Source organism: Chelonia mydas, chromosome 8 (genome assembly GCF_015237465.2).
Source record: "Chelonia mydas isolate rCheMyd1 chromosome 8, rCheMyd1.pri.v2, whole genome shotgun sequence".
Classification (NCBI taxonomy): domain Eukaryota; kingdom Metazoa; phylum Chordata; order Testudines; family Cheloniidae; genus Chelonia; species Chelonia mydas.
The window spans coordinates 11,063,296-11,089,795 of NC_057854.1; the positions used below are offsets into that span (position 1 = coordinate 11,063,296).

A 26,500-nucleotide genomic window follows, 5' to 3' on the forward strand; every position below is an offset into this window, starting at 1 on the left:
AACACTGTTCCTGCCACAAACCTAGGGTCTCTAAAGAGCCCTGTGTTTACTGCTGGAAGTTTTGGGACTCTATATCTTGTTGGGGGTGGGAGGAGGGTCAGGTGGGATGTGGGAGGAGCCTGCTTTATATAAATTGCCTTTGGGCTGCTTGCACCCCTGTTGAGTTGCTTGAGGATTTGCCTAGGTTATACTTTTTGCTCATGTCATAATTTAAATTAACTGATTACCAATTAACCTGGGTTAATTTACATGACCTATTAACCAGAGTTACAACACAACCAAAAACTGCAGTCTAGACAAACTCTTAAGCCATGTCTTCACCGAAGGGGGAAAATAAAGTATGTTTTTGCATAGGTGCAAAATCTCCTTGTAAACTCCTACTACAGACATCAAAGTTCTGAAATTCACATGAGTAAATGAGACGGGGGAGAATGACACCACCCCTTTGCTGGTGCTGCTGTTTGGTAGGAAAGGTTTCTGGAAGGCTGGATTAGCAGGGCAGCTGTATTTGTGATTACAAAGCAAAGACTGTGAGTTCACAAAGAGATATCAGCTAACTCACCAAGCTAGCAATGTCTAGACTGGCCCCCTGCACCTCTGGGGGTCCTTTTGGGACTGGACTCTGCAGGGGCACAGGGCTCTTAACTGGCAGAGACTGGGATCCAAATATGCAGTTGGAGGATTTTGCTATGTGCTTCTCAATGAAATACTTGAAATATAGCTCAGGCAAATTGTCCCAGAAGCAGCCTGGAACAAGCAGTTCCCTCATGACTCTCAACTTGACCTCCTACTCACTGCCAAGTGCAGTTCACTCTGCTCCTTATTGATATTATGTAGGAGAGCTGGGGAACACCTAAACTCTATATTTGTAAAAAATAGCACACGGCCACTCAGCATGCGGAGAAGTAATTTTTCAAGTCGTTAAAAGTTTCTCATTGTTGAATGACACCAGCCCAAAAAGAGAAAACAAAAAAACAAAAAACCTAAAGTGGCTCACCCTCACCTGAGACCGGTTACACAGCACACTGAGACTTTTTTTTTTTTAAAGCACACAGCACATACTGCTGTTGCAATCATCACACAGAAAGAGATGACTGTGCATTTTCAAACACAGACACACACACTTCCCCTACCTCCCACTCATCCACATCCCCCTCCACGCCTCCTCTGCCTCCCACTGCTCTGGATCTTCCCAAACCTCCCACTGCTCCAGACCCCCCCCATACCTCCCCTGCCCCCAACTGCTCCAGACCCCCCCCTCCACGCCTCCCCTGCCTCCCACCACTCCAGACCCCCTCCACACCTCCTCTGCCTTCCACTGCTCCAGACTCCCCCTCACACCTCCCCTGCCTCCCACTGCTCTAAACCTTCCCCTACCTCCCACTGCTCCAGACCCCCCTTCCACGCCTCCCCTGCCTCCAACTGCTCCAGACCCCCCCTCCATGCCTCCTCTGCCTCCCACCGCTCCAGACCCCCCTCCACGCCTCCTCTGCCTCCCAGTGCTCCAGACTCCCCCTCACACCTCCCCTGCCTCTCACTGCTCTAGACATTCCCTTACCTCTTCTGCCTCCCACTGCTCCAGACCCCCTCTCCATGCCTCCTCTGCCTCCCACCGCTCCAGACCCCCCCCATGCCTCCTCTGCCTCCCACCGCTCCAGACCCCCCCCGATGCCTCCTCTGCCTCCCACTGTTTTAGACCTTCCCATACCTCCTCTGCCTCCCAATGCTCCAGACTCCCCTCCACGCCTTCCCTGCCTCCAACTGCTCCAGACCTTCCCCCCCCCCCCCCCCCCGACACAGACCTCCTGCCTCTCTCTGTTCTGGACTTTCCCCCACACTTGTCCCCTGCCTCCCATTGTTCCAGACCCACTCCTTCCCCCCCCATCCCCCCCAGTTTTATGGTTGTGTTGGAGGAAAACTATAAGAATATTATTGTACATAATATCGTATCTCAAACTAAACAGGAAAGTTTGTTCCCATATGTACATTACATTCCTATCAAGTTTTTAATAGCTAGAGACAACTGTAATCCCTTTTGCTCTCTAAAGAAAACAGAAGAATGAAAACAATTGAGTTCTTGTATCAATGAAGGATTGTGCACAAACAAAAACTAATGCTCCCTCTGCTGGCCCATACTGCAAATAATTATTTAGATTCCCGGGCTAGCACCATTCATATTCTCCCCACAAAATAATTTTCTATCCATGTGTGTTGCACTTTAATATATGGTACATTTACAGTGTGGATGAAAACTTAACATACACTTAAAATAGTATAAAGCTTCCCAATGGCAGATGAGGTCAATAATATTTAAAAAGTAATGTTGCATATTTCATAAAAACGGACCAATCAAATATAATTGGGAGCAGTGTAACAGGTAGTAACTATAACTCATTCCAGAAAAAACAGACACACAAAAGTGGGTGAGGTAATTTTTTTTAATTGGAAGCTGTTCCAACAAAAGATATTACCTCATCTGCCTTCTTTCTCTATCCTGGGACACACGCAGCTACAACACTGCAAACAGAAATATAGAAAAAATACTTCCGAAATGTCTGTTTTCAATTTAACCAAGAAAATGTTGTTCTTTTTACAAGTTTCATAACAGGAAGACATTTTAATATATTATTTAAATTTCACATTTAAAAGACTCGGTCCTACAGTCCTCAATATTGACGGCACTACTGAGGTGAGTAAGGGTTGCAGGATCTGGAATGTCTATACTTGAACCGCTAGGTCTTGTCTACACATACAGTGCTGCAGCTGCACTGGGTGGCACTTAGTGCACATGCTTCCTAGGCCGACAGGAGAGCATCTCCCGTTGGCGTAGGTACTCCACATCCCCGAGAGGCGGTACCTATTTTGACGGGAGATGGAGTACCCCCGTGAGCTTTTGGCTATATATGGCACTTTTTCATAATTTTCATATGGGGCTGAAGAGCAAGCCTGGCCCAATTTCCCCAAGCAGCAGTGGCTCCTGTCCTGTCCCATCATGACTGAAAGGTGGACAGGCCAGACCTGAATGGTGCTTCAACCTCAAGTGCCAGGTTGCAATGCCCACAGTGGGGATCCAGGCCCAGCCCTGCAGGACAGTAGCCGCTGCCGGGTGAGTGCAGGGTGGGCTCACTCTCCATCCCACCACCAATGACCCATCGCCCCCCTCGATTTCAAAATCTGACCCGGACACTGTATTAAATTGTCTATTTTAAAAAAAAAGTATCCCTCTGACTTCACAGCAGGCATCTGCCCTTTCCAGATCCTGGTGTGTTTCCAGCCAGGTTTTTCCCAGACATCGTCTCCAACTTCTGAAGGAGATGAAACAACCTGGCACACTAAACTGGGGCTCCTTAAATTGACTAGAGGTTTGAACTCCACCTCCAGGTTTGCAAATGGGGGATGCACTTGAGGCTTTTTGCTTCTCTGCCAGCCTCTTCAGCATATTAACGAAAGTATTGTCAATGGCTTGATATTTTTTTAAGTGTATGGTTTGATTTTTGGTTGGTTTGATTTGCAGAACTGTTGCGGCATTTAATTTTTCAAAGCCTAAGCTGTGAGCTACCTAATGTACCCACACAGGGCAGTGAGATGACATACCCTGTTCTCTGCATTGGCTACCCACGTTGCTGGTCCATGCGCAGAAGGAAAGCAGCTGTCTCCAGGCTTGTACTCTCTCTCCTGTGTAGGTTGGTGGGAGTGGATGGAATCTTGGCTGTACATTCACTCTCCTTCCCCAGCTGAGCTGGCATAAAGGGGAATTAAGGTGCGCCTGGAAAAAGGCTTACAACGCAGTTCACATCCTTCGTGGAATAAGGAGGAAGCAGGGACTGAACTTCAAATCTAACTCAGAATTAGTCCCATCTCTGCTCCTGGGGCAGTGCAGCCCCAACGTGGTCTGGACTCTAAGCTGCCAATACCGCCCCAAGTGACTGTATCAAGAGGCTGGAGATTTTCTAAGCCTTTAAGCAGGGGGTTCATCCTGGCTTTGTGTGTTGGTTTGTTTGTGGGGATTCTACATTTTTTTTAAAAAAAATTGGAAGTCATCATTTCTGTATAAAAGAGAAAAGAACAGATGCACCAACACAGGCATTCTGTTGTTGGTGAACTTCACCCCTTGCAGATGGGCCGGAACAAAATAAGGCTTAAGTGAGAATTAAGTGGTACCTGGGCTTTGTGCTGGCTCGCTGCACAGGGGTGAAGTTCACCAACAACAGAATAGGCCAATGAATCAACAAAAGTTTGGAAGCAACTTCTTCAAATTAGACTATGAATGCTAACTTCTGCACCTATTCTATACACCTCTCATTACATTTACATGCCATTGAGCACACACACAAAATATTTAGTCCACATTAGCTTTCCATCTTTTAATGAATGAGGGTGACTAGCAGGGAACAATAATAAATAATGAGAAAATAATGGATGTTTGGAATCTTCCCCTTTGAATAATTCCTTTTGCTCCCTGAGTCTGAGGTGACCACATCTGGAATATTGTGCACACCACATTGCCCGAAAGGAGAGACAAACAGGAAGGATATCGAAGAATAAGTATACGGATTAGAAGATGAGGGACCAGGCTTCTGAGTAAAGGGTAAAAAAGCTCAATTTGTTATAGCATGACTAGGGGATGACAAGGGGGCTATGGTGGAATATGAAAGCAGTTTCAAATATTTAACAGGAGATTAGTTTCTGTTACACATAGGGATATAGCTAAGAGTACAGGACAAAATTAAGAAGGTTGAATACCAGTAAGTTTTCTTACCGTGAAATGTATTGTGATATGGAATATTCTCCCATAGTAAGTGGCAAAAAAACCCTCTCTTGGGACTTTTCAAGGAAGACAGAAAGAAATGCACTGTGGGTATAATTCTGCACTGGAAGAGAGATGGGCTGGAGACTTCACAGGTATTTTCCATCTCCAATGTCTCTGCTTTTGTACTTAGTGGGGCCAATCTAGTTTTCTTTTTCCACCTGAGCAGCTTTTAACTCATAAGCTCAGCGTTTCAAAAACAGGAGCCTAAGGTTTAGCTCTTAAGTGAAGGATTTAATGTTCTGAAGTGCTGAGCTCCCTGAATCTGGATTTTGGGTCATGCCCTCAGTGCTTGGGAAAGGAGATGGATCCACAAAACTGACACAGCCTGGCCGTGGCACTGCAAGCATCTCTCACAATGTGCCTCAGCCCTGCTTGGGGAGAACATCAGCAGGGCAAAGAGGGTGATGCAGTTTCCATTCCTATTTTATGGATCACTGCAAAGGATGCACACAAACCTCTTGTCCCCAAGTTCAATTGTCTAGTCAAGTGGGCCACTATTCCAAAGGTATATGCTTGCTCTATAGGCTGAACTGGGGGTTACCGATGTATTCCTTCATCATAGAATCATATGGGTTGGACGAGATCTCAGGAGGTCATCTAGTCCAAACCCCTGCTCAAAGCAAGAGTCCTGTGGCACCTGATAGACTAACAGATATATTGGAGCATAAGCTTTCGTGGGTGAATACCCACTTTGTCATGTACATCCGACATCTTTACATGTACACAGTCTACCCTGGCTTGACTCTGAAATGAAACTGAGTCCATTAAAGCTCCTATACTCATTTTCTGACTCTCAAACACCCAATGTGCAGCTTGCACCACCATTTCTATTCACTGCGGAATTTAACTGCCAGAGTTCTGACCACCTCGAAGGATCAAGAGACAATGTGGTGCCAGAGTCATATTTCACTTACACTAGCGTAAAGCCAGTGTTACTACATTCAAGTCAATGGGACACCCACCAGCTATCAAATATGTAAGCCAGGTTCTGTGCTTTTGAAAATCTGGTCCAAAAACATATGAAAATAGGCAGACACCTCCTTAAATATTTCCCTTTCTGTGCTGACTTCTTACTGCATGTAGCTGATTCTCACTCCCCCACTTCTCCCATCCCACCTATCCCTGAACAAAATCCTAAAATTGATGCACACATTCAGATATAGAAACACTGTGAAAAATTATTCCCTTGGAACATGTTATAAGGGCCTGTTTTTCTGTTTTTCCATTCATTTGGTTTTCTTTCACCCACCCCACATCACAAATGCACTTAGTAATTTGTTATATAGTGCTAACCGCAAAAGAGCCAGAAAACACTTGGCAAGGAGGAGATATCAGTAACCATGCACCTCTTTGAACCTGTCACGCTGAAGAAATAAAAGGGGTGGATATAGGGCCCCGGTTACATTCTGAATCGGTTACCTTTACAACCGCTGGAGTAAACTGCCTACTCTGTTTGGAATTAGACACATTGTCATTTCACTCACTGCTATCAATTGGCTCTGGGTGTACCTTTCTCTAGGTCACTAACTCCCCTTCAGATGTCATTTGCCTCCACTGTTTAATACATTACTAAGTCAATTCTGGTTCCTAAAGAAAGATGAACAGCATAAATCTTTATTCCTAGTAAAAGATGAATATGATGGAATGCACTTTACAGATACTCAGCATCTCTAGTCCCTGATTAAATTCTTTGTTCTTACCAGATGGAATACAATGGGAGATGGTGAAATGAGGATAGCTGGTCAGCTAGATCACCTCAGTATGCGTCCTCCTCAGCTTCAGGTAATGGGGATAACTTCTGTAAGGTAGGAAGAAGGAAGGGTCTTATGGGTAAGGTACTGAACTGGGACTCAGGTAATCTGAGTCTTCTTCTTAGCTCTGCTACACACTTCTCTTGGAGACTTTGTGCAAATCCCTTAATCTCTCTGGGGCAGATTTACAAAGGTATTTCAATGCCTAAATAGGCATGTAGATTCATAGATACATACATATTTAGGTCAGAAGGGACCATTATGATCATCTAGTCTGACCTCCTGCATAACGCAGGACACAGAATTTCACCCACCACTCCTACAAAAAAAAAAACACCTCACAGAGCTAGATCCACAAATGGATTTAAGTGCCTAATGGCCATTTTAGCTATCCAAATCCAAAACTGACATTCTTGAAACCCCTGCCCAGCTGTCACCTCCCCTCTAAGCACCTAAAGTCCCTAGCACCTACATTGCCGCTGAGCTGCTCAGTGCCCAAGCTCTGGTGGGATTCACAAACTTGGTGTTCACCTGCCTAATTCACCTGTGGAACCCAATTCAACGGGCACACTGAGAAGCTGCCGTAGAGCACATTTTACTGATTAGGGCACACACAAAACACAGTTGGAGGAGGAGAAGGTAGTGCTACCCCTGTTATATCCGAGAGCCCAGTGGTGAGAACATTTACCCAGGATGAAGGAGGTCCAAGGTCAAATCCCCACTCTACCGGAGTTGGAACAGGGACTTGATCCCAGGTCTCCCACCATCATGGTGGATGTCCTGACCACTGAGCTATGGTATATCATGGGGAGGCTCTTTCTCAATCTCTCCTGTTGAAGCTGTTCCACTTTGTTGTATAAAATACTTGAATATTCATCAGAGTAGGGACCATAACTTGGGTCTCCCACCTTCCCAGGTAAGTGGCCTAACTACCAGGCTAGAGAGTCTCTCTCACTCACCCTCTAGCCCACTGAAGATGTAAGTATCATATACAAAGTGGAATATTGTCAAGAGACCTACCCCAGGATATCCCATAGCCCAGTGGTTAGGAAGCCTGGGATCCTAACCCACAGCTGTAGAATCACAGGAGCAGGGTGCTAAAGTTAGGCATTGCAATGCTTTACCTACATCCCCTCTGTGGATCTAGCCCTAGTGGGTTTTACAAAACTCCTAAGCCGATTAGGTGCCTAATTTCTGTTGAAAGTCAATGGGAGGTATGCACCAAACTCACTTATGCACATCTATTAATGCTGCTCTCCACCTTGCTGCATCTTTAGGTGCCTAAATACCTTTGTAAATGTGGCTCCCTGTGCCTCAGTTTCACAATGAGAATAATGATACCCCTATCTTACAGGGGTGTTGGGAGGGCACATACATTGGGTGTTGAGTGCTGAGATATTATAGGGTTTTCTATGATGTGCCATAGTAAAGCCCAAGCTGTCTTCTAAGGTGTGGGTGAAACATCTTTTACTTCTCTCGGGAGTTTCTTTAAAAGTTCTTTTAGGGTGAAATACTGGCTCTAATGAAATCAATAGCAAAACGGATATTGACTTCAGTGGGGTTAGGATTTCCTCCATGCTGTTCTGGAACAGTTTCCCCGACACTTACTCTTCTACCTGTATTGATCTTACCAGCTCTGAATGTTAGCTGTGTTATTCTGAGACAAAACATTCAGGTTTCTGGCTTCAGTATCTCCAGTCTTCCACACACTCTTACTTACTGGCTCTTCAATTATGGAAGATAACAAGGTCTAAATTTGCTTTTGTTTCAGTCTGCCCATCTCTGGCTTTGACTCTCTCACACTCACGATAAATGCAATATTGCTCCAATTCTTTCTGCTATGAGCTACTCAGCAAGGAAAACCAGCTATGCTGAGGACTGATGGGAAATATGAATGTTAACCATTAATAAAGAATTCCCTTGGGTCATCAGAATACTTTTCTAGGTCTCGGACAATGGAGCAGATACTTACATTTGTACTCAGTGTTCCTTTGTACATTCATGTGAAACAAATTATAACAGAAAATACAGAACGTGAACAAGGAAGAGATTGTATCCTTGCCTCTCCTGCTCAAAAAAAGCAGCCAATGAGCATTCATCTCTTATCTTGGTTCAAGAGGATAGCATAAGACATTCAGCAAATAATTTAGTTTTAGCAAGTTTAACCCGTTTAACTAATTTCATGAGAAGTCAGAACAAAACTAGTTGAAAAACAAACAGAGAAGGTACAAAGGGGGCAAATCTTGTAGTCCTTACTCAGCAATTATTCCCACCGAACTCTGTTTTCCTCTCAGTAAAGAAAGCAGGATTTAGTCGAGGGTCTGTGACAGGGGTAGCGTCTGACCTGTTAATCCAGGTTTCCAGTGAACCCTTCACTGACATATGAATTTCTAAGAAACAACAGAAACAAGCTTTCAAAGGCCCATTCACCTAAAGTCTTCTGTGGCACAGCAATATTTTATATTCAAACATAGCTAAATTGTTTACTTGTGCATGAGGTTGTTGAGAATTAGGAGAAAATCCTGGTTTTGGATATCTCTCTGGTAGAAATCCCCATGTGCTCAGATGTTTTGTACTGGAGCCATACACACTGGGATGGGATTTTTGTCTCCAGATTAGCTCACATAATAAGACTGCCTCCTTTACACTGAATTGAAAGTATATGAATTTGGATTGGCTTGGAAGCCAGGGTGGCCTTCACTAGCATTCATAAGTAGCAGGATGAGAAGAAAGTCCAGTACCGTTGCGTGAACACAGAATCGTGGTGAAGCGTACAGAATGATTTCACTGATTTTTGTCTTTGCCTTGATTTCAGTCGGTAAGTCCTTAACAAAGTCAGCTTGTCTAGATGAATTTAAACTGACCCAACTGAATTGATATCTATGGATAAAAGATGCTATATAAGAGCTAGGTATTAAATATTATTATAATTGAGATTATATTTAACTGCACATTCAATAGAAGTTTATTGTTGTAAAATGCTACAGTAAACTAGATTTTAAAATACAATAGTGGAGGAGGATTACGCCAGTAAAAATCAGTTAAGAGATTATCAATATTTTCAGCAATAGAGAGTTAGTTCTAGAGGTATAGTTTCCAAGAGGATTTTAATTAAAAATGTGAGGACTGGAAAGGATTGCGTCATTCTAGTCTTTATTTTCTCATTTAGCAGCTCTAATTTAATCAAGATAGAACTAAAAAGAACTTAACAGATTTGCTGATAAGGAAATTTGCTGCTCTTCAGTGTTGATCAGTTTCAATTATAATGGAATATTTTGAAATAAAAGATTTTGGAAAACATCTGTATGTTTGTTGAATAGTCTTAGCTTGGTCCTGTGTGGGTTAATTAGGGATGGGATAAAGTTTGAAAATTTTAAAAAATATGAATGAAAATTGTAGGTGAAATTTAGGGAAAACATTTTTGCACTTTCTTGACAAACAGGTGTCTCTTGCTTCTCCTGAATAGAATACAATTTCATGAATGGTATTCCTGTATCTTACTTTTTCATTTGCTAGGGGAAAAGCTGGCTATTAACAATTTCCTTTCCTAACAATCCTCTCTTTGCCTACTGTTCGTGGTTGGAACGAGGAAGAAATTGCCTGTAAATGTGAACATTTTTGAGCATGGTAAAAGCAAGGTTCTGAAATTCACATCTTAGGTGAATGAAATGGGGGAAAATGACACCACCCCTTTGCTGTTGCTGCTGTTTGGTTGGAAAGATTTCTGGAAGGCTGGGTTAGCAGGGCAGCTGTATTTGTGATTACAAATCAAAGGTTGTGTGTTCACAAAGACATATCAGTTAACTCACCTTTCTCTCAATGTCTAGTCTGGGCCGCTGCACCTCTGCAGGGTCCCTTGTGGGACAGGAATCTGGATGGGCGCAGGATTCTGAACTGGCAGATCACATTGCAGAGCCTGGGATCCAAATATGCAGTTGGGGGATTTTGTTATGTGTTTCTCAATGAAACATTTGGAATCCCATGCAAATTGTCCCAGCAGCAGCCTGGAACAAGGAGTTCCCTCATGACTCTCAGCTTAGCCTCCTGGTCACTGCAGAATGTAGTCCACTCTGCTCCTTACTGATATCATTTTATACCAAAAATCTTAGTAAGTGGCCACTGATCATGCTAAGAAATAAGTTTTCAACTGGTTATACATTTCCAATTTTAGAAATCAGACCAACCCTAACCCCCTCCCCACCCCGAAACCAAGTCATTCATCTTCACAGAGGGTGAGTGACTATTTACAATAGTAAATAACCTACTCTTTTTAAAAAAGAGAGAGAAAAAATTAAGCCTTTTTTCTCTCTCTTTTTTAAAAAGAGTAGGTTATTTACTATTGTTAGAATTCCACACTAAGAGCTGAATGTGCATTTTCAACCCAGATGACTTCTTTTAGAGAACAAGTGAGAAAATCCTCACAGCTCAGCTTTTGTAGAGGCACAGCCAAGTCCAGAGTCATAGTTAGTGAGGAGCTCCTCAGGAATTTTATTAGTACTTATTTACTATTCAGTTATACCTTGCAACTTCACTGTAAAAGCCCAGTGTAACATGTCCGTGACATTTCTGAACAAAGTCTTTTGTACTTGATAGGTGCTGCTGACGTTAACTGTAAGAAAAAACTTGGGAAGTGCTATGACTATCGGCAAAAAAGATGCTGGTCTGAAATGCTTTCTGGCCTGTGCGGACCTAATAAAAATAGAAAATGCTGCATGCCTTGCTCTACTTCGTGTAAGAACAAGCTATTTTATAGTCTACTGATTTCAGTTTTCCAAAGTATACATTTATAATACATCGAGACTGCATAAGAATAGTCTTAGAAAGACAAGGCGGGTGAAATAATATTTCATTGGACAAACTTCCGTTGGTGAGAGAGACAAGATTTCGAGCTACAGAGCTCTTCCCCAGTTCTGAGAAAGGTTCTTAGTGTGAAGGCTAGCTACAGGATGGAAGAGAGAGTTTACCATAGTTAGCACATATTCTAAGGAAACATTCAAGGTGAAGTGGCCCTCAACTGACTTGTGACAAACCCTAGGTTCCCCCATCCCTTATCTGAAGTTTTCTTCTGAGGTACATCCCCTTCTCTTCCCTCAGATTCCATAGGAGAGAGAGGGGGATGGGCTGCCTCTTTCCACCATTTTGTGTTTTCATGGAAGTGTTGAGGAGACTCCTTCCCTCCACCCATATCCATGGGAAGGATCATCTGGCTGGGTGGATTTCCATCCCTAAATTAGTAGGGGGACCAGAGAAACACCTCTTCCTGGTTCTTAGAATCATAGAATATCAAAGTTGGAAGGGACCTCAGGAGGTCATCTAATCCAACCCCCTGCTCAAAGCAGGACCAATCCCCAACTAAATCATCCCAGCCAGGGCTTTGTCAAGCCTGATCTTAAAAACGTCAAAGGAAGGAGATTCCACCACCTGCCTAGCTAACACATTCCAGTGCTTCACCACCCTCCTAGTGAAAAAGCTCTTCCTAATATCCAACCTAAACCTCCCCCACTGCAACTTGAGACCATTACTCCTTGTTCTGTCATCTGCTACCACTGAGAACAGTCTAGATCCATCCTCTTTGGAACCCCTTTCAGGTAGTTGAAAGCAGCTATCAAATCCCCCCTCATTCTTCTCTTCCGCAGACTAAACAATCCCAGTTCCCTCAGCCTCTCCTCATAAGTCATGTGTTCCAGTCCCCTAATCATTTTTGTTGCCCTCCACTGGACGCTTTCCAATTTTTTCTTCTGCAATGGATCTAAGTTCTCTGGAGAAAATTAAGCTCAGGGGAAACCCCATCCAGGCTATGGAAAACCAGCATAAGTGGATTTGAACCATGCCTAGTAGCAGTTCTTTAGCCCAGCATGTCACCAGCTGGGTCAAGCTGAAATCTTCCCCTCCTAAAAATATTGCAGATTTAGCCACGTAATGATGGCGAGGGCAAGGAATGGTGTGCCTTCCTCTGGAGGCATATGGATGGGACCTCTGTTCTAGTAAGGCACTATACATTCATCTGCCCCACTACTGTATGGTACTGAGACCACTTCCAGATTTCCATATACAGCTGTGAGCAGTCAATACCAATAAAGTGCAGGCAAACTGAAGTAGTAATAAAATGATTAAGAGGATCAAAAGATTGGCTTTTGAGGAAGGATTAAAGAATATACATAGCTTGGCTAGATAATAACTAAGGGAGTCAGGATAACCATTTATAAGTGTTTGATATTTGCAATCCCTGAGAAAGGGGAAGAATTGCTTAGGGTTACGCAAGAGGGTATAAGGACAAGTAATGCTTTGAGTCCTTTACCATTGGTCTGGACACAGTCCTGGAGAAAATCTTTCCTTGACAGAGGGACCTTACTAGCCATTTCCATGAGTTTGTGCCAATGATTAATGGCAGTGTCACTATGATTGTGGTTACTAAAATAAATGATAGATAGATAGTATCAATTTCTAATGAGATTTTTAAAAACTCTTATTATTTCTTAGGTCAATTGGATGAGCACATCTGGATTCTGTTCTATGATCGAGAGTGTTTACACCACAGAGGGATATGTCAGTATAGGAGCAATTACTGTTCTGGTTCATATGTTAACTTTAAATGCGGGGGACCTCGAACGCGCCATTGTTGTTTGCTATGTAAGTGCAATGACTGAGGTTAATCAAATAAGATTTGAAAAGGATTTTTAGTAACTTCACAAAAAAGAACAAAATATTCACTCTGTTTTATTAGGAAAGGTAATTCACCCAATCTTATTTATTAATGGTTTAAAATACTTTGTGGTCTGTGTATTTGGACTTTCAAAAGGATCAGCCTTCGCAACATATGAATTCCTAGCACTAAATCATGCCTTGAGAGTAGAAATGGCCAAAAATTTTCCTTCAAAACCTTTTCTGCAAAAAAAATTGCCTTTTTATTAAGCACTCAGTGCTTTCATAACCTCCTGCCCCTTTTCTTAAAGTATCCAGTTTTTCATAAAATTGGAAATTATCTCTCAACATTCCAGGTTTCTTGGCTTTTTCCCCTTTTCTTCCCTTCTTTTTTCCTTGTTGACACTAAGTATAGAAGAATGTTTCATGTTCTCTGCGTATATAAAATCTCCCCACTGTATTTTCCACTACATGCATCCGATGAAGTGAGTGGTAGCTCACGAAAGCTTATGCTCAAATAAATTTGTTCGTCTCTAAGGTGCCACAAGTACTCCTTTTCTTTTTGCGGATACAGACGAACACGGCTGCTACTCTGAAACAAACCAACGCTATTTCTTTCCACTGTTCTATTTAATTTCATTCTAACCCCTTCCAATTTTATGAGGACAAGGATTTGTGTTTGAGTCCCCTGTATCTAAACCTCCTCTTGTGGTTTTGTCACCAAGGTTGGATAGGCAATTGCTTTTCAGAAGGAAGTTTGATACTATGAAAGGAAAGAGAGGGGGAATGAAAGGAAGAGGGTCAAGAGTACATCCACCAGGTCTGAACATCTCATAATAAAATTATATGTAACCTATTTTTTCATTTTTATTTTACAGTTCAGCCGTATGGGAAGTAATGACTCCCTAAAGACATACACCTGGCAGAGCAAGAGCCAAGACTATAAACTTAACTCTCAGCCTCTGGATACCAGCAATAGATCACATTCCCCCCTTCCCCAAAATAACTACTGTTTGCCTTATTCATGCTTCAGCATTCTCCATTTCTTGAATTTCATGTAATTTGGTTTCACTACATTATTAGAGGGTTTCCTGTTTTTACATTCAGCCATGCTCCAGACTGTAACCCTGTGGCTTTTCCTGATGTTAACTCTGAAGGTGTATCATATCTAGGATGTATAATGAAATAGACTTATGTAACTGAGCAGGAAGTGTCCCATTTTCTGGTGAGACAAGGAAGAACATTTCCTGGAACACTAATAAGGTTCTATTTGCCCACAACTTTTCCAAAATAAGGTTAATTACTCAGTGGTCACCTTGTGAAGTACATAATTGTCCAACTAGCGGATTTCCTTCCCAAAACTGAGGTGTGTGTTTGTCTTCAGGCCTGCCTAAGTAGCTTTACAGATTACCTGGGATTTCCTTCCCACCTTCCACCCAATTATCTTTCTGAAATCAGGAATTTAGCTACAGACTGATGAGGAATGCAGAAAAAAATATCTGCAATTTGTCCTTGAATTCTCCCCTTTTCTATTTTTAAACCCATTGTTGTTAAAAATACCCCAGACAAGCTAATTGCACTGCAGTCTCCAAAACCACATAATTACTTTTGCCAAAGGGTTAGGTGTTTCCACAATATTTATTATCTGCCCTGCCGGGACGCCCCCAAGAGAAGGTTCTGTTCCGGCTGATATTTGGCTTTACAGATTAAGTTCTCAACCAAGAGAACGGATTCCTCTTAAATTTCTCCAGTAATGTTTGATTGGCTGGGAACTTAGACACAACCTCTTTTGGAATGCATAAATAGAAAGCAAAGTATTTTAGACCCTTCACTTGAAACCACAACTCTGGTGACACAGACGAAGATGCTCATAGTCAGAGCAATCATTGTAGCTACCTTGATTTCATCTGGTAAGTCAAAATAATTTTGTTATATTGCTGATTTTAAACTAGCATTTTTTGCTACCGAAAAAAAAAACAAAAAACCCCACCTCTTAAGGAAATAGGAGTAGATCTGGTCTTAACTGCCACTTGTGCTTTTGAAAAATCACATCTTAATTTTGTATAATTACTTTAATAGCAAAATCCATAAAAGTTACTGATAAAGATTACAGTCAAATATTGATAGTATTAATCTATGTCCATTGCATAAGAGAGACTATAGACAGATAACAGTATATTAACTCCATCAGCAATTCGGGGCTTCTCCCAAAAACCTCAAAATGGTTTTAAATAATGACAAAGATCAAAAGGTTTAGACCATTTTAGACTGTTTCTCTATCTGTGATCCTGCAATCAAAGGACCAGAACCATGGAGGAAGAAATGTTCTCTGTTTTTAAGTGAATTGCTGTCATTCAATGTAAGTTTGTTGGATGTGATTATATTTACATATTTTTCAGTTACTACTATATAAAGGGCCTTTCCTCCAAGTGATCAAGTCCTGTGGAAGGAAACAGGTTTGAGAGAGAGAGACACTTTTTATCCCAACATTTGCTCTATATTCATTGTGAAGGCCTTTATGGAACCACTAGTATCTAAAAACATATTTCTCACATCCCTTCTTCACTAGTGATTTGGTATGTGTATCCACTTCCGTATAGCCGTTGGATAGAATTGTTTATGCAGGACAACACCACAATTATCTTTTTGCAATTGCTCTAAACATCTCTAAAAGCTGAAGCAATAAGCAGTTACATGCATACAATAATACACTCCATAAGCATTTGATCAGAATACTCACAAATGGATCAGTCTCGGGATAACCCTTGCAACCTGCCTTGATTCAGCATGAAGGATCTGAGAAATACCCTTAGCAAGTCTGGTTCTTTTATACAATGCAGCAAACAACTGATGTCATATTGACTCAAGTGATGTCATAATAACCAGGTTTTGGCCTGTTTGGAGTCATTACTGGTTCATTAGGCACAATCCTCCTTTACTGTTAGGACCATCCCGGATAACTGGGGCCTTTTCCAAGGTCTTTTCCTCCTATGTTATCAGTTACCTTTTAGGTCCATTCCCCCGCACATCCCACCCCCAATTAAACCACATTTCAAGCCCCGTATTTCCAATCAAGCAGACCATTTTTCAAAGCCTTCCCACAACTGCTAACAGCAAAGCATGTGTTTTCTTTAACCAAGCTAATTGAACCGCTTGTATATCTATATTATCCGACAGCAGCTATACCTACAGTATCTCTCTGTGCAATCACTGTATCAGGAAACAAAAAATTCTCTTGGGAGTTCAACTGGATTCTCTGAATAATTGTAGAGGATTTAAGAATACTATTAAACTACTGTGTGAAACCATAGAGCTATACTCTCCTGTGTGTAGAGAAAGGCATGTTATTCTTTCCCATACATCAGCTATGTGATTACCAGGTGAACTCGTTATGGAGGTGGCTTACATGATTAATGTCTTGTGGTGCGTATCAGATATTATTAGCTTTTCCCTCTACTGCAGATAGTAATAGCATGGTTGAAGAGGCATCATCCGAGAATATTTCTGTAGGTTTGTTTCTATATTAAATTGCCAAGGGATGGATTCTGCTACCTATACTCACATTGACAAATACATTATTCTACAAAGGGTCCTCAAGTGGGGCAGCTGCCCCACTCCCACAGAACAGGGGTGAAAAGCAGCCCTGGAGAGGGCTGCAGCTGGGAAATGGAGTGAGAACCGCTGGGGGAAGCTGTGGGGAAGCTCCTCAGCTTCTGGCCCTTATAAGAGGGCAGTGGGCCAGAAGCTGAGGAGTCCCATTCTAGCCTTGGAGTGGGAAAGGTGAGCTGCCTGGGAACAGGGTGCCTGAGCAGAGCAGCTCTGGGGAAGGGCAAAGGGAGCTGGGGAGCTCCAGCCTGATAAACCCACAGGCTGCAGGCCTTGGTGAAAGCCTACAGAAGCACTTGGGCTGCAGAGGGGCAGCCTGAGGATAGGCAAAGACAGCAGGTCCTACCCCCTGGCCTGTGATGAGTGGCCATTGCAGTGCAGTCTGCCCCAGTGAATGGGGGCTAGCTGATGACTGGCAGTAGCCACTGAGGCAAGGTGGGTTTAGAGGGTTGGGGGTCCTCTGGGAGGGGAAACCCAGAGTGGGGGTCCTGCTGGGGCAGAACCCCAGGGGAAAAGGCACCGGGGTCCAGGAGGGATACGGGGCCAGTTGCAGGGGAGACACTGGCATGCAGAGGGCACTCCAGTGCTGGTGAAGAGCTAATTCCCTGGACGACCAGCAGGAGGCACCGCACCGGTGAGTCTCGCCCCGCTACAGGTCCATAAAAATAAATGCAGCATATCTAGAATAAAGTATTGTTATGAGCTGGGTGGAACCTTGTTGGGCATAAATCTGCCACCTAGGATAAAAAGAGTATGCGAAACTGCCGGGGAGCTTTTGGCTGAGTACTGGTTTGGGCTGGTGTGTGGTATGGAGCAAAACTGGGAATATGAGAGAGAGCGAGCCTAAAGGAGTGCAGAAAGTGCAGTGGCTGACCCTTGCAAAAAATTGGAGAAAGGTTTCTTGGGTCAGGGAGCTGGCTGAAAAGGGTGCTCTTGCTGTTTTCGGCTATTCGATTCTTAGCCTAAGTTATTATTCATTATTCCTACTGCAGTATCACCTACGTGCTCCAGTCATTGGCCAGGTGGTGTACAAACGCACACACAAAAAAGAGAGCCTGTGCTCCAAAGAGTTTACAATCTAAGTCAAGCATGGGAATCCTTTCAGAGTTCTGCAAGAAAAACTTGGGTTGGATCAATTATTCCTGTGTCAAAAATATCAAGATCTTCTCTCCTGTACTGTGTATTCTATTTAAAAGAAGAAAGAACACCACTCTGTTCACACTAACTGAAAGAAATAAAGAGCCATTCATCTGTTGACGCTCACACAACCAATGTATATTCGAAAGTGACACATGATAACGCATATTACTAAAGAAAGTTCAGTGTCCTCCTATTTTAAATCTATTAGTTGCATACCAAACATTTAATATGCAACATTATGTTTTGTATAAGGCAAAAAAGCTTCAATTTTGTATATTCCATTTCTTCTTAAGTTGCTGCAGGACCATGGGGACAGATATGTGCCGGGAATCCTATGAACAAAGCAAGGGGCTGTGATGCATATGGCTGTGGATATTATACAGCTCCAAGGTAGTATACCCAGAGCATTTTTTCTGTGTGTGGAACGAGTGGTTTGTTTGTTTGTTGTTGTTGCTAAAATAATGAGATGTTCACCAAGAACCAAAACTTCCGAGTTTAACCATCATTTAAAGCACTCAGGGCTTCTGAAGTCTGTCAGAATGACATCACTGAAGAGCAGTTCACTAAAGAAGAACCAGGACAACAATCCTTCCAGCGTGCATTAATCCCTCACCTGACAAAATCACTCTGAGAATAGGGAGAGAGTCGTCTCCATGACCCATTCAGTCCTCGGCCCTCATGGATGGGTCCTTAGTTACTTTAATGTTATTTCTAAGGATTTTTGTGATGGGGACAGGACATTTGCCCACTAGGAACTGGACTCAGACCACCAGATTTCACATGCAGCTCTCTGAGGCTGTTCAGTTTGTTGTTCTAGACACGGGCGGGACAGAACTAGTTTAGAAATGACATTGAAATGGTCTCACTGCCACACACTTGAGTGACCCCAGTTCCGAACTAATAGGTCAGGTGCTCAACCTGTGTAAGTCAGCATAGCAGCAGTGAAGTCATTGCAGTTCTGCTGATTTACACTAGTGGAAGGTCCAGTGTTCTTTTGAGCCTTGTAAATGAGTGAACAGTCTGCAGCACCATCAAACTAACTGGAGATATTAAGAGTAGATGGAAATGTTTTGAACAGTTCTATCAAATTTACTAATTTGCTGGTTTTTTTAAACTCAATGATTAAAGGCTTTTTTTCCCCTCAGATCTTCTTGAGAAATTTTCCTTTTGTTCAAGGAATTTTTCTGGGTTTTCACAAATATCAAAGACCTCAAAATGTGAAGTTTTTTTTTCATTTTAAACAAAGGAAATATCTATATTGGGGGTGGGGAGGTTGTGTTACTTTTTGTTTTTTTGAAACCCTGGTATATCCCCAAAACACTAAAAAAAGTGTAAAAGTGACGATTTTATTTTTTTCAATAAGTTTTATGGAAAATATAATATATTTTTGACTTGCTCTGGTAACAGTTGAGAGAGATTTGCAATTCTTATAACTGGACTGAACCCTCAAATGCTTCTATTTCCATTGCAGAAATACAAAAATTTGAAACACACCGAAGCTAACAATGGTGGCCATACCCCCCTGTGTTGCTTTAAATAATCTACCTGGTGTATCTCGTGTGAGGCTTTAGGGCTAATGAACATGTAAGTCAGCATTGTCTCATTACTTACACATTTGCAGAAAGGACGGTCGAAGAAAGCACCTTGGGGTGGATGTTATATGCAGAGATGGCTCAACAGTGTATGCTCCTTTCAGTGGCATGATTGAAAGACGAATTAACCCCCATGGAGGGAGTAGCCTCATTGATAATGGTGTCCAACTTCGTGGATCAGGTAACTGAGCTACCATACACTAATATTTAAATATTTAATAAAGATTTGTCATTAAACAAGATTACCTTCTGTTCTTAACCAATTGGAGAGCTACGGTAGAAGCACAATCTAAACAAACTTAGACGGTAAGCAAATCGTAACTGTGTAAAGTAGGCCAATGTCAACGTTTCACTCAAAACTATCTGGTCCTATATTTGAATACAGGTACAACTCTAACTCAAACACAAGGCAGGCCAAATTCTCCAACAAAAGGACCAGCAACACACTCCTTTTCCCCTCTAGCTCTCCACCCACTCAGACAAAGGAAAAAAAGATGAAAATAAAAAGAAGGAGCTTGAAATACATGGTAGTTTGGTTCCGTAAGAAAAAAATTCCTCCCCTGACCTCCCAAAGACACCAGTCTAATAACACCAACTTCATGAATACTGTTAGCTGGACTGCACTGGTGCTCCCAGCAGTGCTAACTAACACCAATGGCAGTACAAGATTGGAAGATAATCAGAAAATTGTCAGAGTAAAATCAGCCAAGGAGATCAGATGATGATCAAAGTTTGATGTTTCCTTTATCCTTCCTAAATCTTTTTTCCCCTGCTCCTCCTCCTCTCAAGGTTTCTGTGTCCAGATGTTCTATATCAGGCCTGTTAAATACAGAGGTCGGATCAACAAGGGGCAAACAATTGGAGAAATGATGCCAATGCAGAGAGTATATCCTGGTATAACATCTCATGTTCATGTCCAGAAATGTAACCGCTTTAATGTCACTCGCTACTTATAAATGGAAATGTATATTAAACAGAAATGTACAAAATCCCAAATAAAATTATCTGAGCAAACAAAAGCAAGTTTCTTCCGCCCCCTACTCAGATAGGGTAAATTGAAAAAGGTAGCCCATGGGAAAAGACACTTTATACATACAGAAAAATAAAAATGTATATTACTCCCAGGGAAATTCTGCGCCACTGCATGCCCACAGAATTCATGTCCCCCACAGATTTCTTTGCTTCCCCATAGAAAAATGACTTTCTGACAGGAAAGCAAAGGGAAGCCGCAAGAGCAATCACAGGCGTCTCCCCAGTGAAGCCATGTGAAGAGGTAAATCACTGTGGGGGTGGGGATGCCCTGGCCAGTGGCTCCTACCCTGCGCTGGGCTCAGCTGCTAGATTTGGCTGGGCCGCAGGGGGAGGGAGGATGATGGGATTTCCTCTTTCCCTGCATGAAACCGCCAGGGCCAGGGGCTGGGCCTAAACTAAAATATGACTTAATTAGCTTCACAGAGACTTAGAGGGATAAATTTTGTGACTCAAATATTGGAATAGAGCAGGATAGCTTTTTTAAGAAAGACAGGCAGGGAATAAAGAAGGACGGATTGCATTATACAGCAAGAATACGTATACTTGTTTTGAGGTCCAGAAGGAGGTGAGAGGCAGACTAGTTGAAAGCCTCTGGGTAAAAATAAAATGCGGATGTTAGGGGTGACGTTATGGTAAGGGTCTACATCAAATCAGGAAGAGGAGGTGGATGAGACATTTCTAAAAACAAACAACAGAAATATCAAAAACAAATGACCTGGTAGTTATAGGGAACTTTAATTACTGAGGCATCTTTTGGAAAAGTAATATGGCAAAACATAAAATTTCCAATAATTTCTTGGAATACATTGGGGAACACTTTCTGTTTCAGAAAGTGGAGGAAGTAAGCGGGGAGACAGCCATTTTAGACTTGATTCTGCCTAACAGGGAGGAATTGATTGTGAATCTGAAGGTAATTTGGGTGAAAGCGATCATGAAATGATGGATGTCATGGTTCATGCTGTTAGTCTTCTTGGCAACAAGGGCACACTGTTGACTCATATCCAGCTTCTCATCCACTGTAATCCCCTGGTCTTTTACTGCAGAACTGCCGCTTAGCCAGTCGGTTCCCAGCCTGTAGCAATGCATGGAATTCTTCTGTCGTAAGTGCAGGACTCTGCACTTGTCCTTGTTGAACCATCAGATTTCTTCTGCCCCAACCTTCTGCCCCAACCTCATCAGATTTCTTCTGCCCCAATCCTCCAATTTCTCTAGGTCACTGTGGCCCTAGCCCTACACACCAGCGTATCTACCTTTCTCCCCAGCTTAGTGTCATCCACAAACTTGCTGAGGGTGCAATCCATCCTATTATTCAGATCATTAATGAAGATGTTCAACAAAACTGACCCCAGGGGCACTCCGCTTGATACTGGCTGCAAACTAGACATTGAACTGTTGATCACTACCCGTAGAGTCCGACGATCTTGCCAGCTTTCTATCCACCTTATAGTCCATTCATCCAGCCCATACTTCTTTAACTTGCTGGCAAGAACACTGTGGGAGACCGTGCCAAAAGCTTTGCTAAAGTCAAGGAATAACATGTCCACCGCTTTCCCCTCATCTACAGAGCCAGTTATCTTGTCACAGAAGGCAATTAGATTAGTCAGGCATGACTTGCCCTTGGTGAATCCATGCTGACTGTTCCTGATCACTTTCCTCTCCTCTAAGTGCTTCAGAATTGATTCCTTGAGGACCTGCTCCATGATTTTTCCAGGGACTGAGGTGAGGCTGACTGGCCTGTAGTTCCCTGGATCCTCCTCCTTCCCTTTTTTAAAGATGGGCACTACATCAGCCTTTCTCCAGTCGTCCAGGACCTCCGCCCATCGCCATGAGTTTTCAAAGATAATTGCCAATGGCTCTGCAATCACATCCACCAACTCCTTTAGTACTCTCGGATGCAGCACATCCGGCCCCATGGACCTGTGCTCGTCCAGCTTTTCTAAATAGTCCCGAACCACTTCTTTCTCCACAGAGGGCTGGTCACCTCCTCCCCATGCTGTGCTGCCCAGTGCAGTAGTCTGGAAGCTGACCTTCTTCGTGAAGACAGAGGCAAAAAAAGCATTGAGTACATTAGCTTTGTCCACATCCTCTGTCACTAGGTTGCCTCCCTCATTCAGTAAGGGGCCCACACTAAGGGGCTGGGAAATGAGACAACAACCTCTTTTGGAGTGCGTAAATTGAAAGCAATGTATTTTACTTGAAACCACAACTCTGGTGATGCAGACAAAGATGCTCATAGTCAGAACAATCATTGTTGCCACCTTGATTTCATCTGGTAAGTCAAAATAATTTTCTAGTATTGCTGATTTTAAACTAGAATTTTTTGCTGGAAAAACAACTCTTAAGGAAGGAGGGGCAGATCCGGTCCTAACTGCCACTTGTGCTTTTGAAAATCAGCATCTTAATTTTGTATAATTACTTTAACAGCAAAATCCTTAAAAGTTACTGATAAAGATTACAGTAAAATAAAGTATTAATCTATGTCTATCGCATTAAAAGAGACTATAGACAGGTAACAGTATATTAACTCCATCAGCAATTTGGGGTTTCTCCCAAAAGCCTCTAAATGGTTTTAAATAATGACAAAGATCAAAAGGTTTAGACCATTTTAAACTGTTTCTCTATCTGCAGTCCTGAACCATGGAAGAGGGCCGGAACCATGGAAGAGGAAACATTCTCTGTTTTTAAGTGAATTGCTGTCATTCAATGTAAGTCTGTTGGGTGTAATTACATTTATGTATTTTTCAGTTACTACTGTATAAAGGGACCTTCCTCCAAGTGATGAAGTCCTATGGAAGGAAACAGGTTTGAGTGAAATACACACTTTTTACCCCAACATTTGCTCTATTTTCATTGTGAAGGCCTTTGCAGAACCATTAGTAGCTCAGACATATTTCTCACATCCCTTCTTTACTAGTGATTCAGTGCATGTATCAACTTCTGTGTAGCCGTTGGATATCGTTGCTTATGCAGGACACCACTGTAACACCCATTTAACCATAAATTCCTTTATTAAATCTAAAGGCCAAATTGTATTTGTGCAATTGCTCCAAACATGTTTAAAAGCTTAAGCAGTAAGCAGTTACATCCATACAATAATACACATCCGTAAGTATTTGATCAGAATACTCATGAAAGGATCAGTCTCGGGATAACTCTTGCATCCTGGCTTGCTTCAGCATGTTTGGATAGGATCTGATAAATACCCTTAGCAAGCCTGGTTCCTTTATACAGTGCAGCAAACAAGTGGCTGTTACTGTATAACATGTTGCTGTTACTATCCTAGCTAAAAACCACATTTTGGACTGTTTGGAGTCATTACTGGTTCACTATGCACACACCTCCTTTATTGTTAGAACCATCCCGGATAATCTGGACCTTTTCCAAGGACTTTTCCTCTTATGTTTTCAGTTACCTTTTAGGTCCAATTTTTCCAATTAAGCCACATTTCAAGCGCAGTATTTCCAATCAAGCATAACATTTTTCAAGGCCTTCCCATGACTGCTAACTGCAAGCTATATATTTTCTTTAACCAAGCTAATTTAACCCCTTAAATACCTGTATAATCCTATAGTACCTATACCTACAGTATCTCTCTATATAATCACTTTATCAGGAAATAATAAATGCTCTTGGGAGTTCAATTGGATTCTTTGAATAACTGTAGAGGATTTAAAAATACAATTAATGTGTGAAACCATAGAACTGTACTCTCCTGTGTGTAGATAAAGGCATGTTATTCTTTTCCATACATCAGCTACATGATTTCTAGGCGTACTCATCATGGATATGGCATATATGATTAATTTGTTGTGAGTATCAGATATTGTAACCTTTTTCCTCTTCTGCAAATAGTAATAATGAAGAGGCATCATTCCATTCAGCACAAGAATATGTCTATAGGTTTGCTTCTCCATTAAATTGTGAAGGGGCAGATTCTGCTACCTATACTCACATTGAAAAATACATTATTCCACAAAGAGTCCATAAAAATAAACGGAGTATATCTGAATAAAGTACTGTTATGAGCTGGATGGAACCTTGTTAAACATAAAACTGCCACCTAGGACAAAAGGACCGTGAGAAACCGCTAGGGAGCTTTTGCCTGAGTACTGTTTTGGACTGGTGTGCAGTATGGGGCAAAACTCGAAATATGACAGAGAGCGCGTGTGCCTAAAGAACTAGGGGTCCCCAAATGAAATTAATAGGCAGCAGGTTTAAAACAAACAATGGAAGTCCTTGCCAGCGGATGTTGTGAAGGCCAAGACTATAACAGGGTTCAAAAAAGAACTAAGGAAATTCATGGAGGATAGGTCCATCAATGCCTATTAGCAAGGATGGGCAGGGATGGTGTCCCTAGCCTGTGTTTGCCAGTGGCTGGGAGTGAGTGACAGGGGTGGATCACTTGATGATTGCTTCTTCTGTTCATTCCCTCTGGGGCACCTGGCATTGGCCACTGTCGGAAGACAGAATACTGGGCTGAATGGACCTTTGATCTGACCCAGTATGACCATTCTAATGTTCCTATGTAAAGAAGTATCTGAAAGTGCAGTGGCTGACCCTTGCAAAAAATTGGAGAAAGGTTTCTTGAGTCAGGGAGCTGGCTGAAAAGGGTGCTCCTGCTGTTTCCTGCTATTCGATTCCTTCTGTGTTCAGAGACACAGGACTTTATACACTCTTTGTAAAGAAACAAAACTGCATCAGAGAAAATACCAGATCCTATCGAGTTCTACTTCCAACTGGAACATCCCCGGAGCCCCAAAACTTGGACTAGCCGCTTGGGTCAAAAGGGATAACCATTGATGCTAGGAGCAGCATCTAGCTTCTAAGGAGAGAGATTGTGAACTGGTATTCTTATTGGACCAAGATGGAACAAATAACGGAGGCACCAGCAGAATTGTATTGACCTACTTTGGTGTGGTCAGTAGGTGCCTTTCCCAACCTGCACAAATACTATATATAGATTCCAAACTCATCTCCTTGCTGGGGTCTGCCTTTCTTTAAAAAAAAAGAACAGTAAGGAGCAGCTCAAACCATCTTTCTCTGATTCCTCCCTCAGGACTGCTTTCCCTAGACAGAGCTACGCCCACATCTCTTCTCTCTAGGTGGGATAACAAGTCATTGCCCACTTACCCCTTTCCCAGCAGGGTAATAGGATGATATGTTTCAGGCCAATGACAGCCTTTGACAAGGATCTTCAAGGACTACGCCATATTGCAAGTACTGTGATGACATAGTTACTTATTGACCAAACTCCAGCCTGGGATATGCCCAGCAGTTACTTCAGTGGGTGCCGCACATGTATCTAAAGGCAGAATTTATTCCTTATACAGGAAAGAGACTCCATAACGATATTTATTTCTTCATATTATTAGTTCTTATTCTACACATTCACTCACCTCTTCATTTCACCCATTTTGTTCTTTTATCTGAACTACAAAGGAGTACTAGAGCTGGGGGAAAAAAAAAACTTTCTGGACACAATTTTTTCTCCCCCCAAAAATGCACACTTGGGTTGTCATAAACATACAGCTAAGGGTAGCCTAGAATTCCTCCTTACCTGTAAGGGGTTAAGAAGCTCAAATAGCCTGGCTGGCACCTGACCAACAGGACCAATGGGGAAAGAAGATACTTTCAAATCTTGGGAGGGGGGGAAGGTTTTGTTTGTGCTCTTTGTTTTTGGGGGGGGGGGGTTCTCTCTTGGGACTGAGAGGGGCCAGACAGAAATCCATCTTCTCCAACCCATCCCAATCCAAGTCTCCAATATTGCAACCAGTAGAGGTAAGCCAGGCAAGGCGGATTAGTTTATCTTTTGTTTTTCTTGTGAATTTTCCCTGTGCTAAGAGGGAGGTTTATTCCTGTTTTCTGTAACTTTAAGGTTTTGCCCAGAGGGGAATCCTCTCTGTTTTGAATCTGAATACCCTGTAAAG

General features: G+C 42.4%; 1 protein-coding gene across 1 annotated transcript in view; it reads left to right on the forward strand.

Moving 5' to 3' along the window:
- The first annotated feature begins 3,543 nt into the window (after positions 1 to 3,543).
- The window catches only part of LOC114018871 (myeloid protein 1-like), a 53,175-nt gene continuing 30,218 nt past the window's right edge, over positions 3,544 to 26,500 (forward strand). Inside the window, exons 1-9 of the mRNA XM_037907729.2 lie at positions 3,544 to 3,683; positions 6,514 to 6,592; positions 11,155 to 11,292; positions 13,042 to 13,191; positions 14,082 to 15,113; positions 18,243 to 18,339; positions 19,571 to 19,722; positions 20,331 to 20,486; positions 23,202 to 23,278. Of these exons, the coding sequence (XP_037763657.2) occupies positions 15,068 to 15,113; positions 18,243 to 18,339; positions 19,571 to 19,722; positions 20,331 to 20,486; positions 23,202 to 23,278 (528 nt within the window). The 5' untranslated portion in view covers positions 3,544 to 3,683; positions 6,514 to 6,592; positions 11,155 to 11,292; positions 13,042 to 13,191; positions 14,082 to 15,067. The remainder of the gene's footprint in view (positions 3,684 to 6,513; positions 6,593 to 11,154; positions 11,293 to 13,041; positions 13,192 to 14,081; positions 15,114 to 18,242; positions 18,340 to 19,570; positions 19,723 to 20,330; positions 20,487 to 23,201; positions 23,279 to 26,500) is intronic.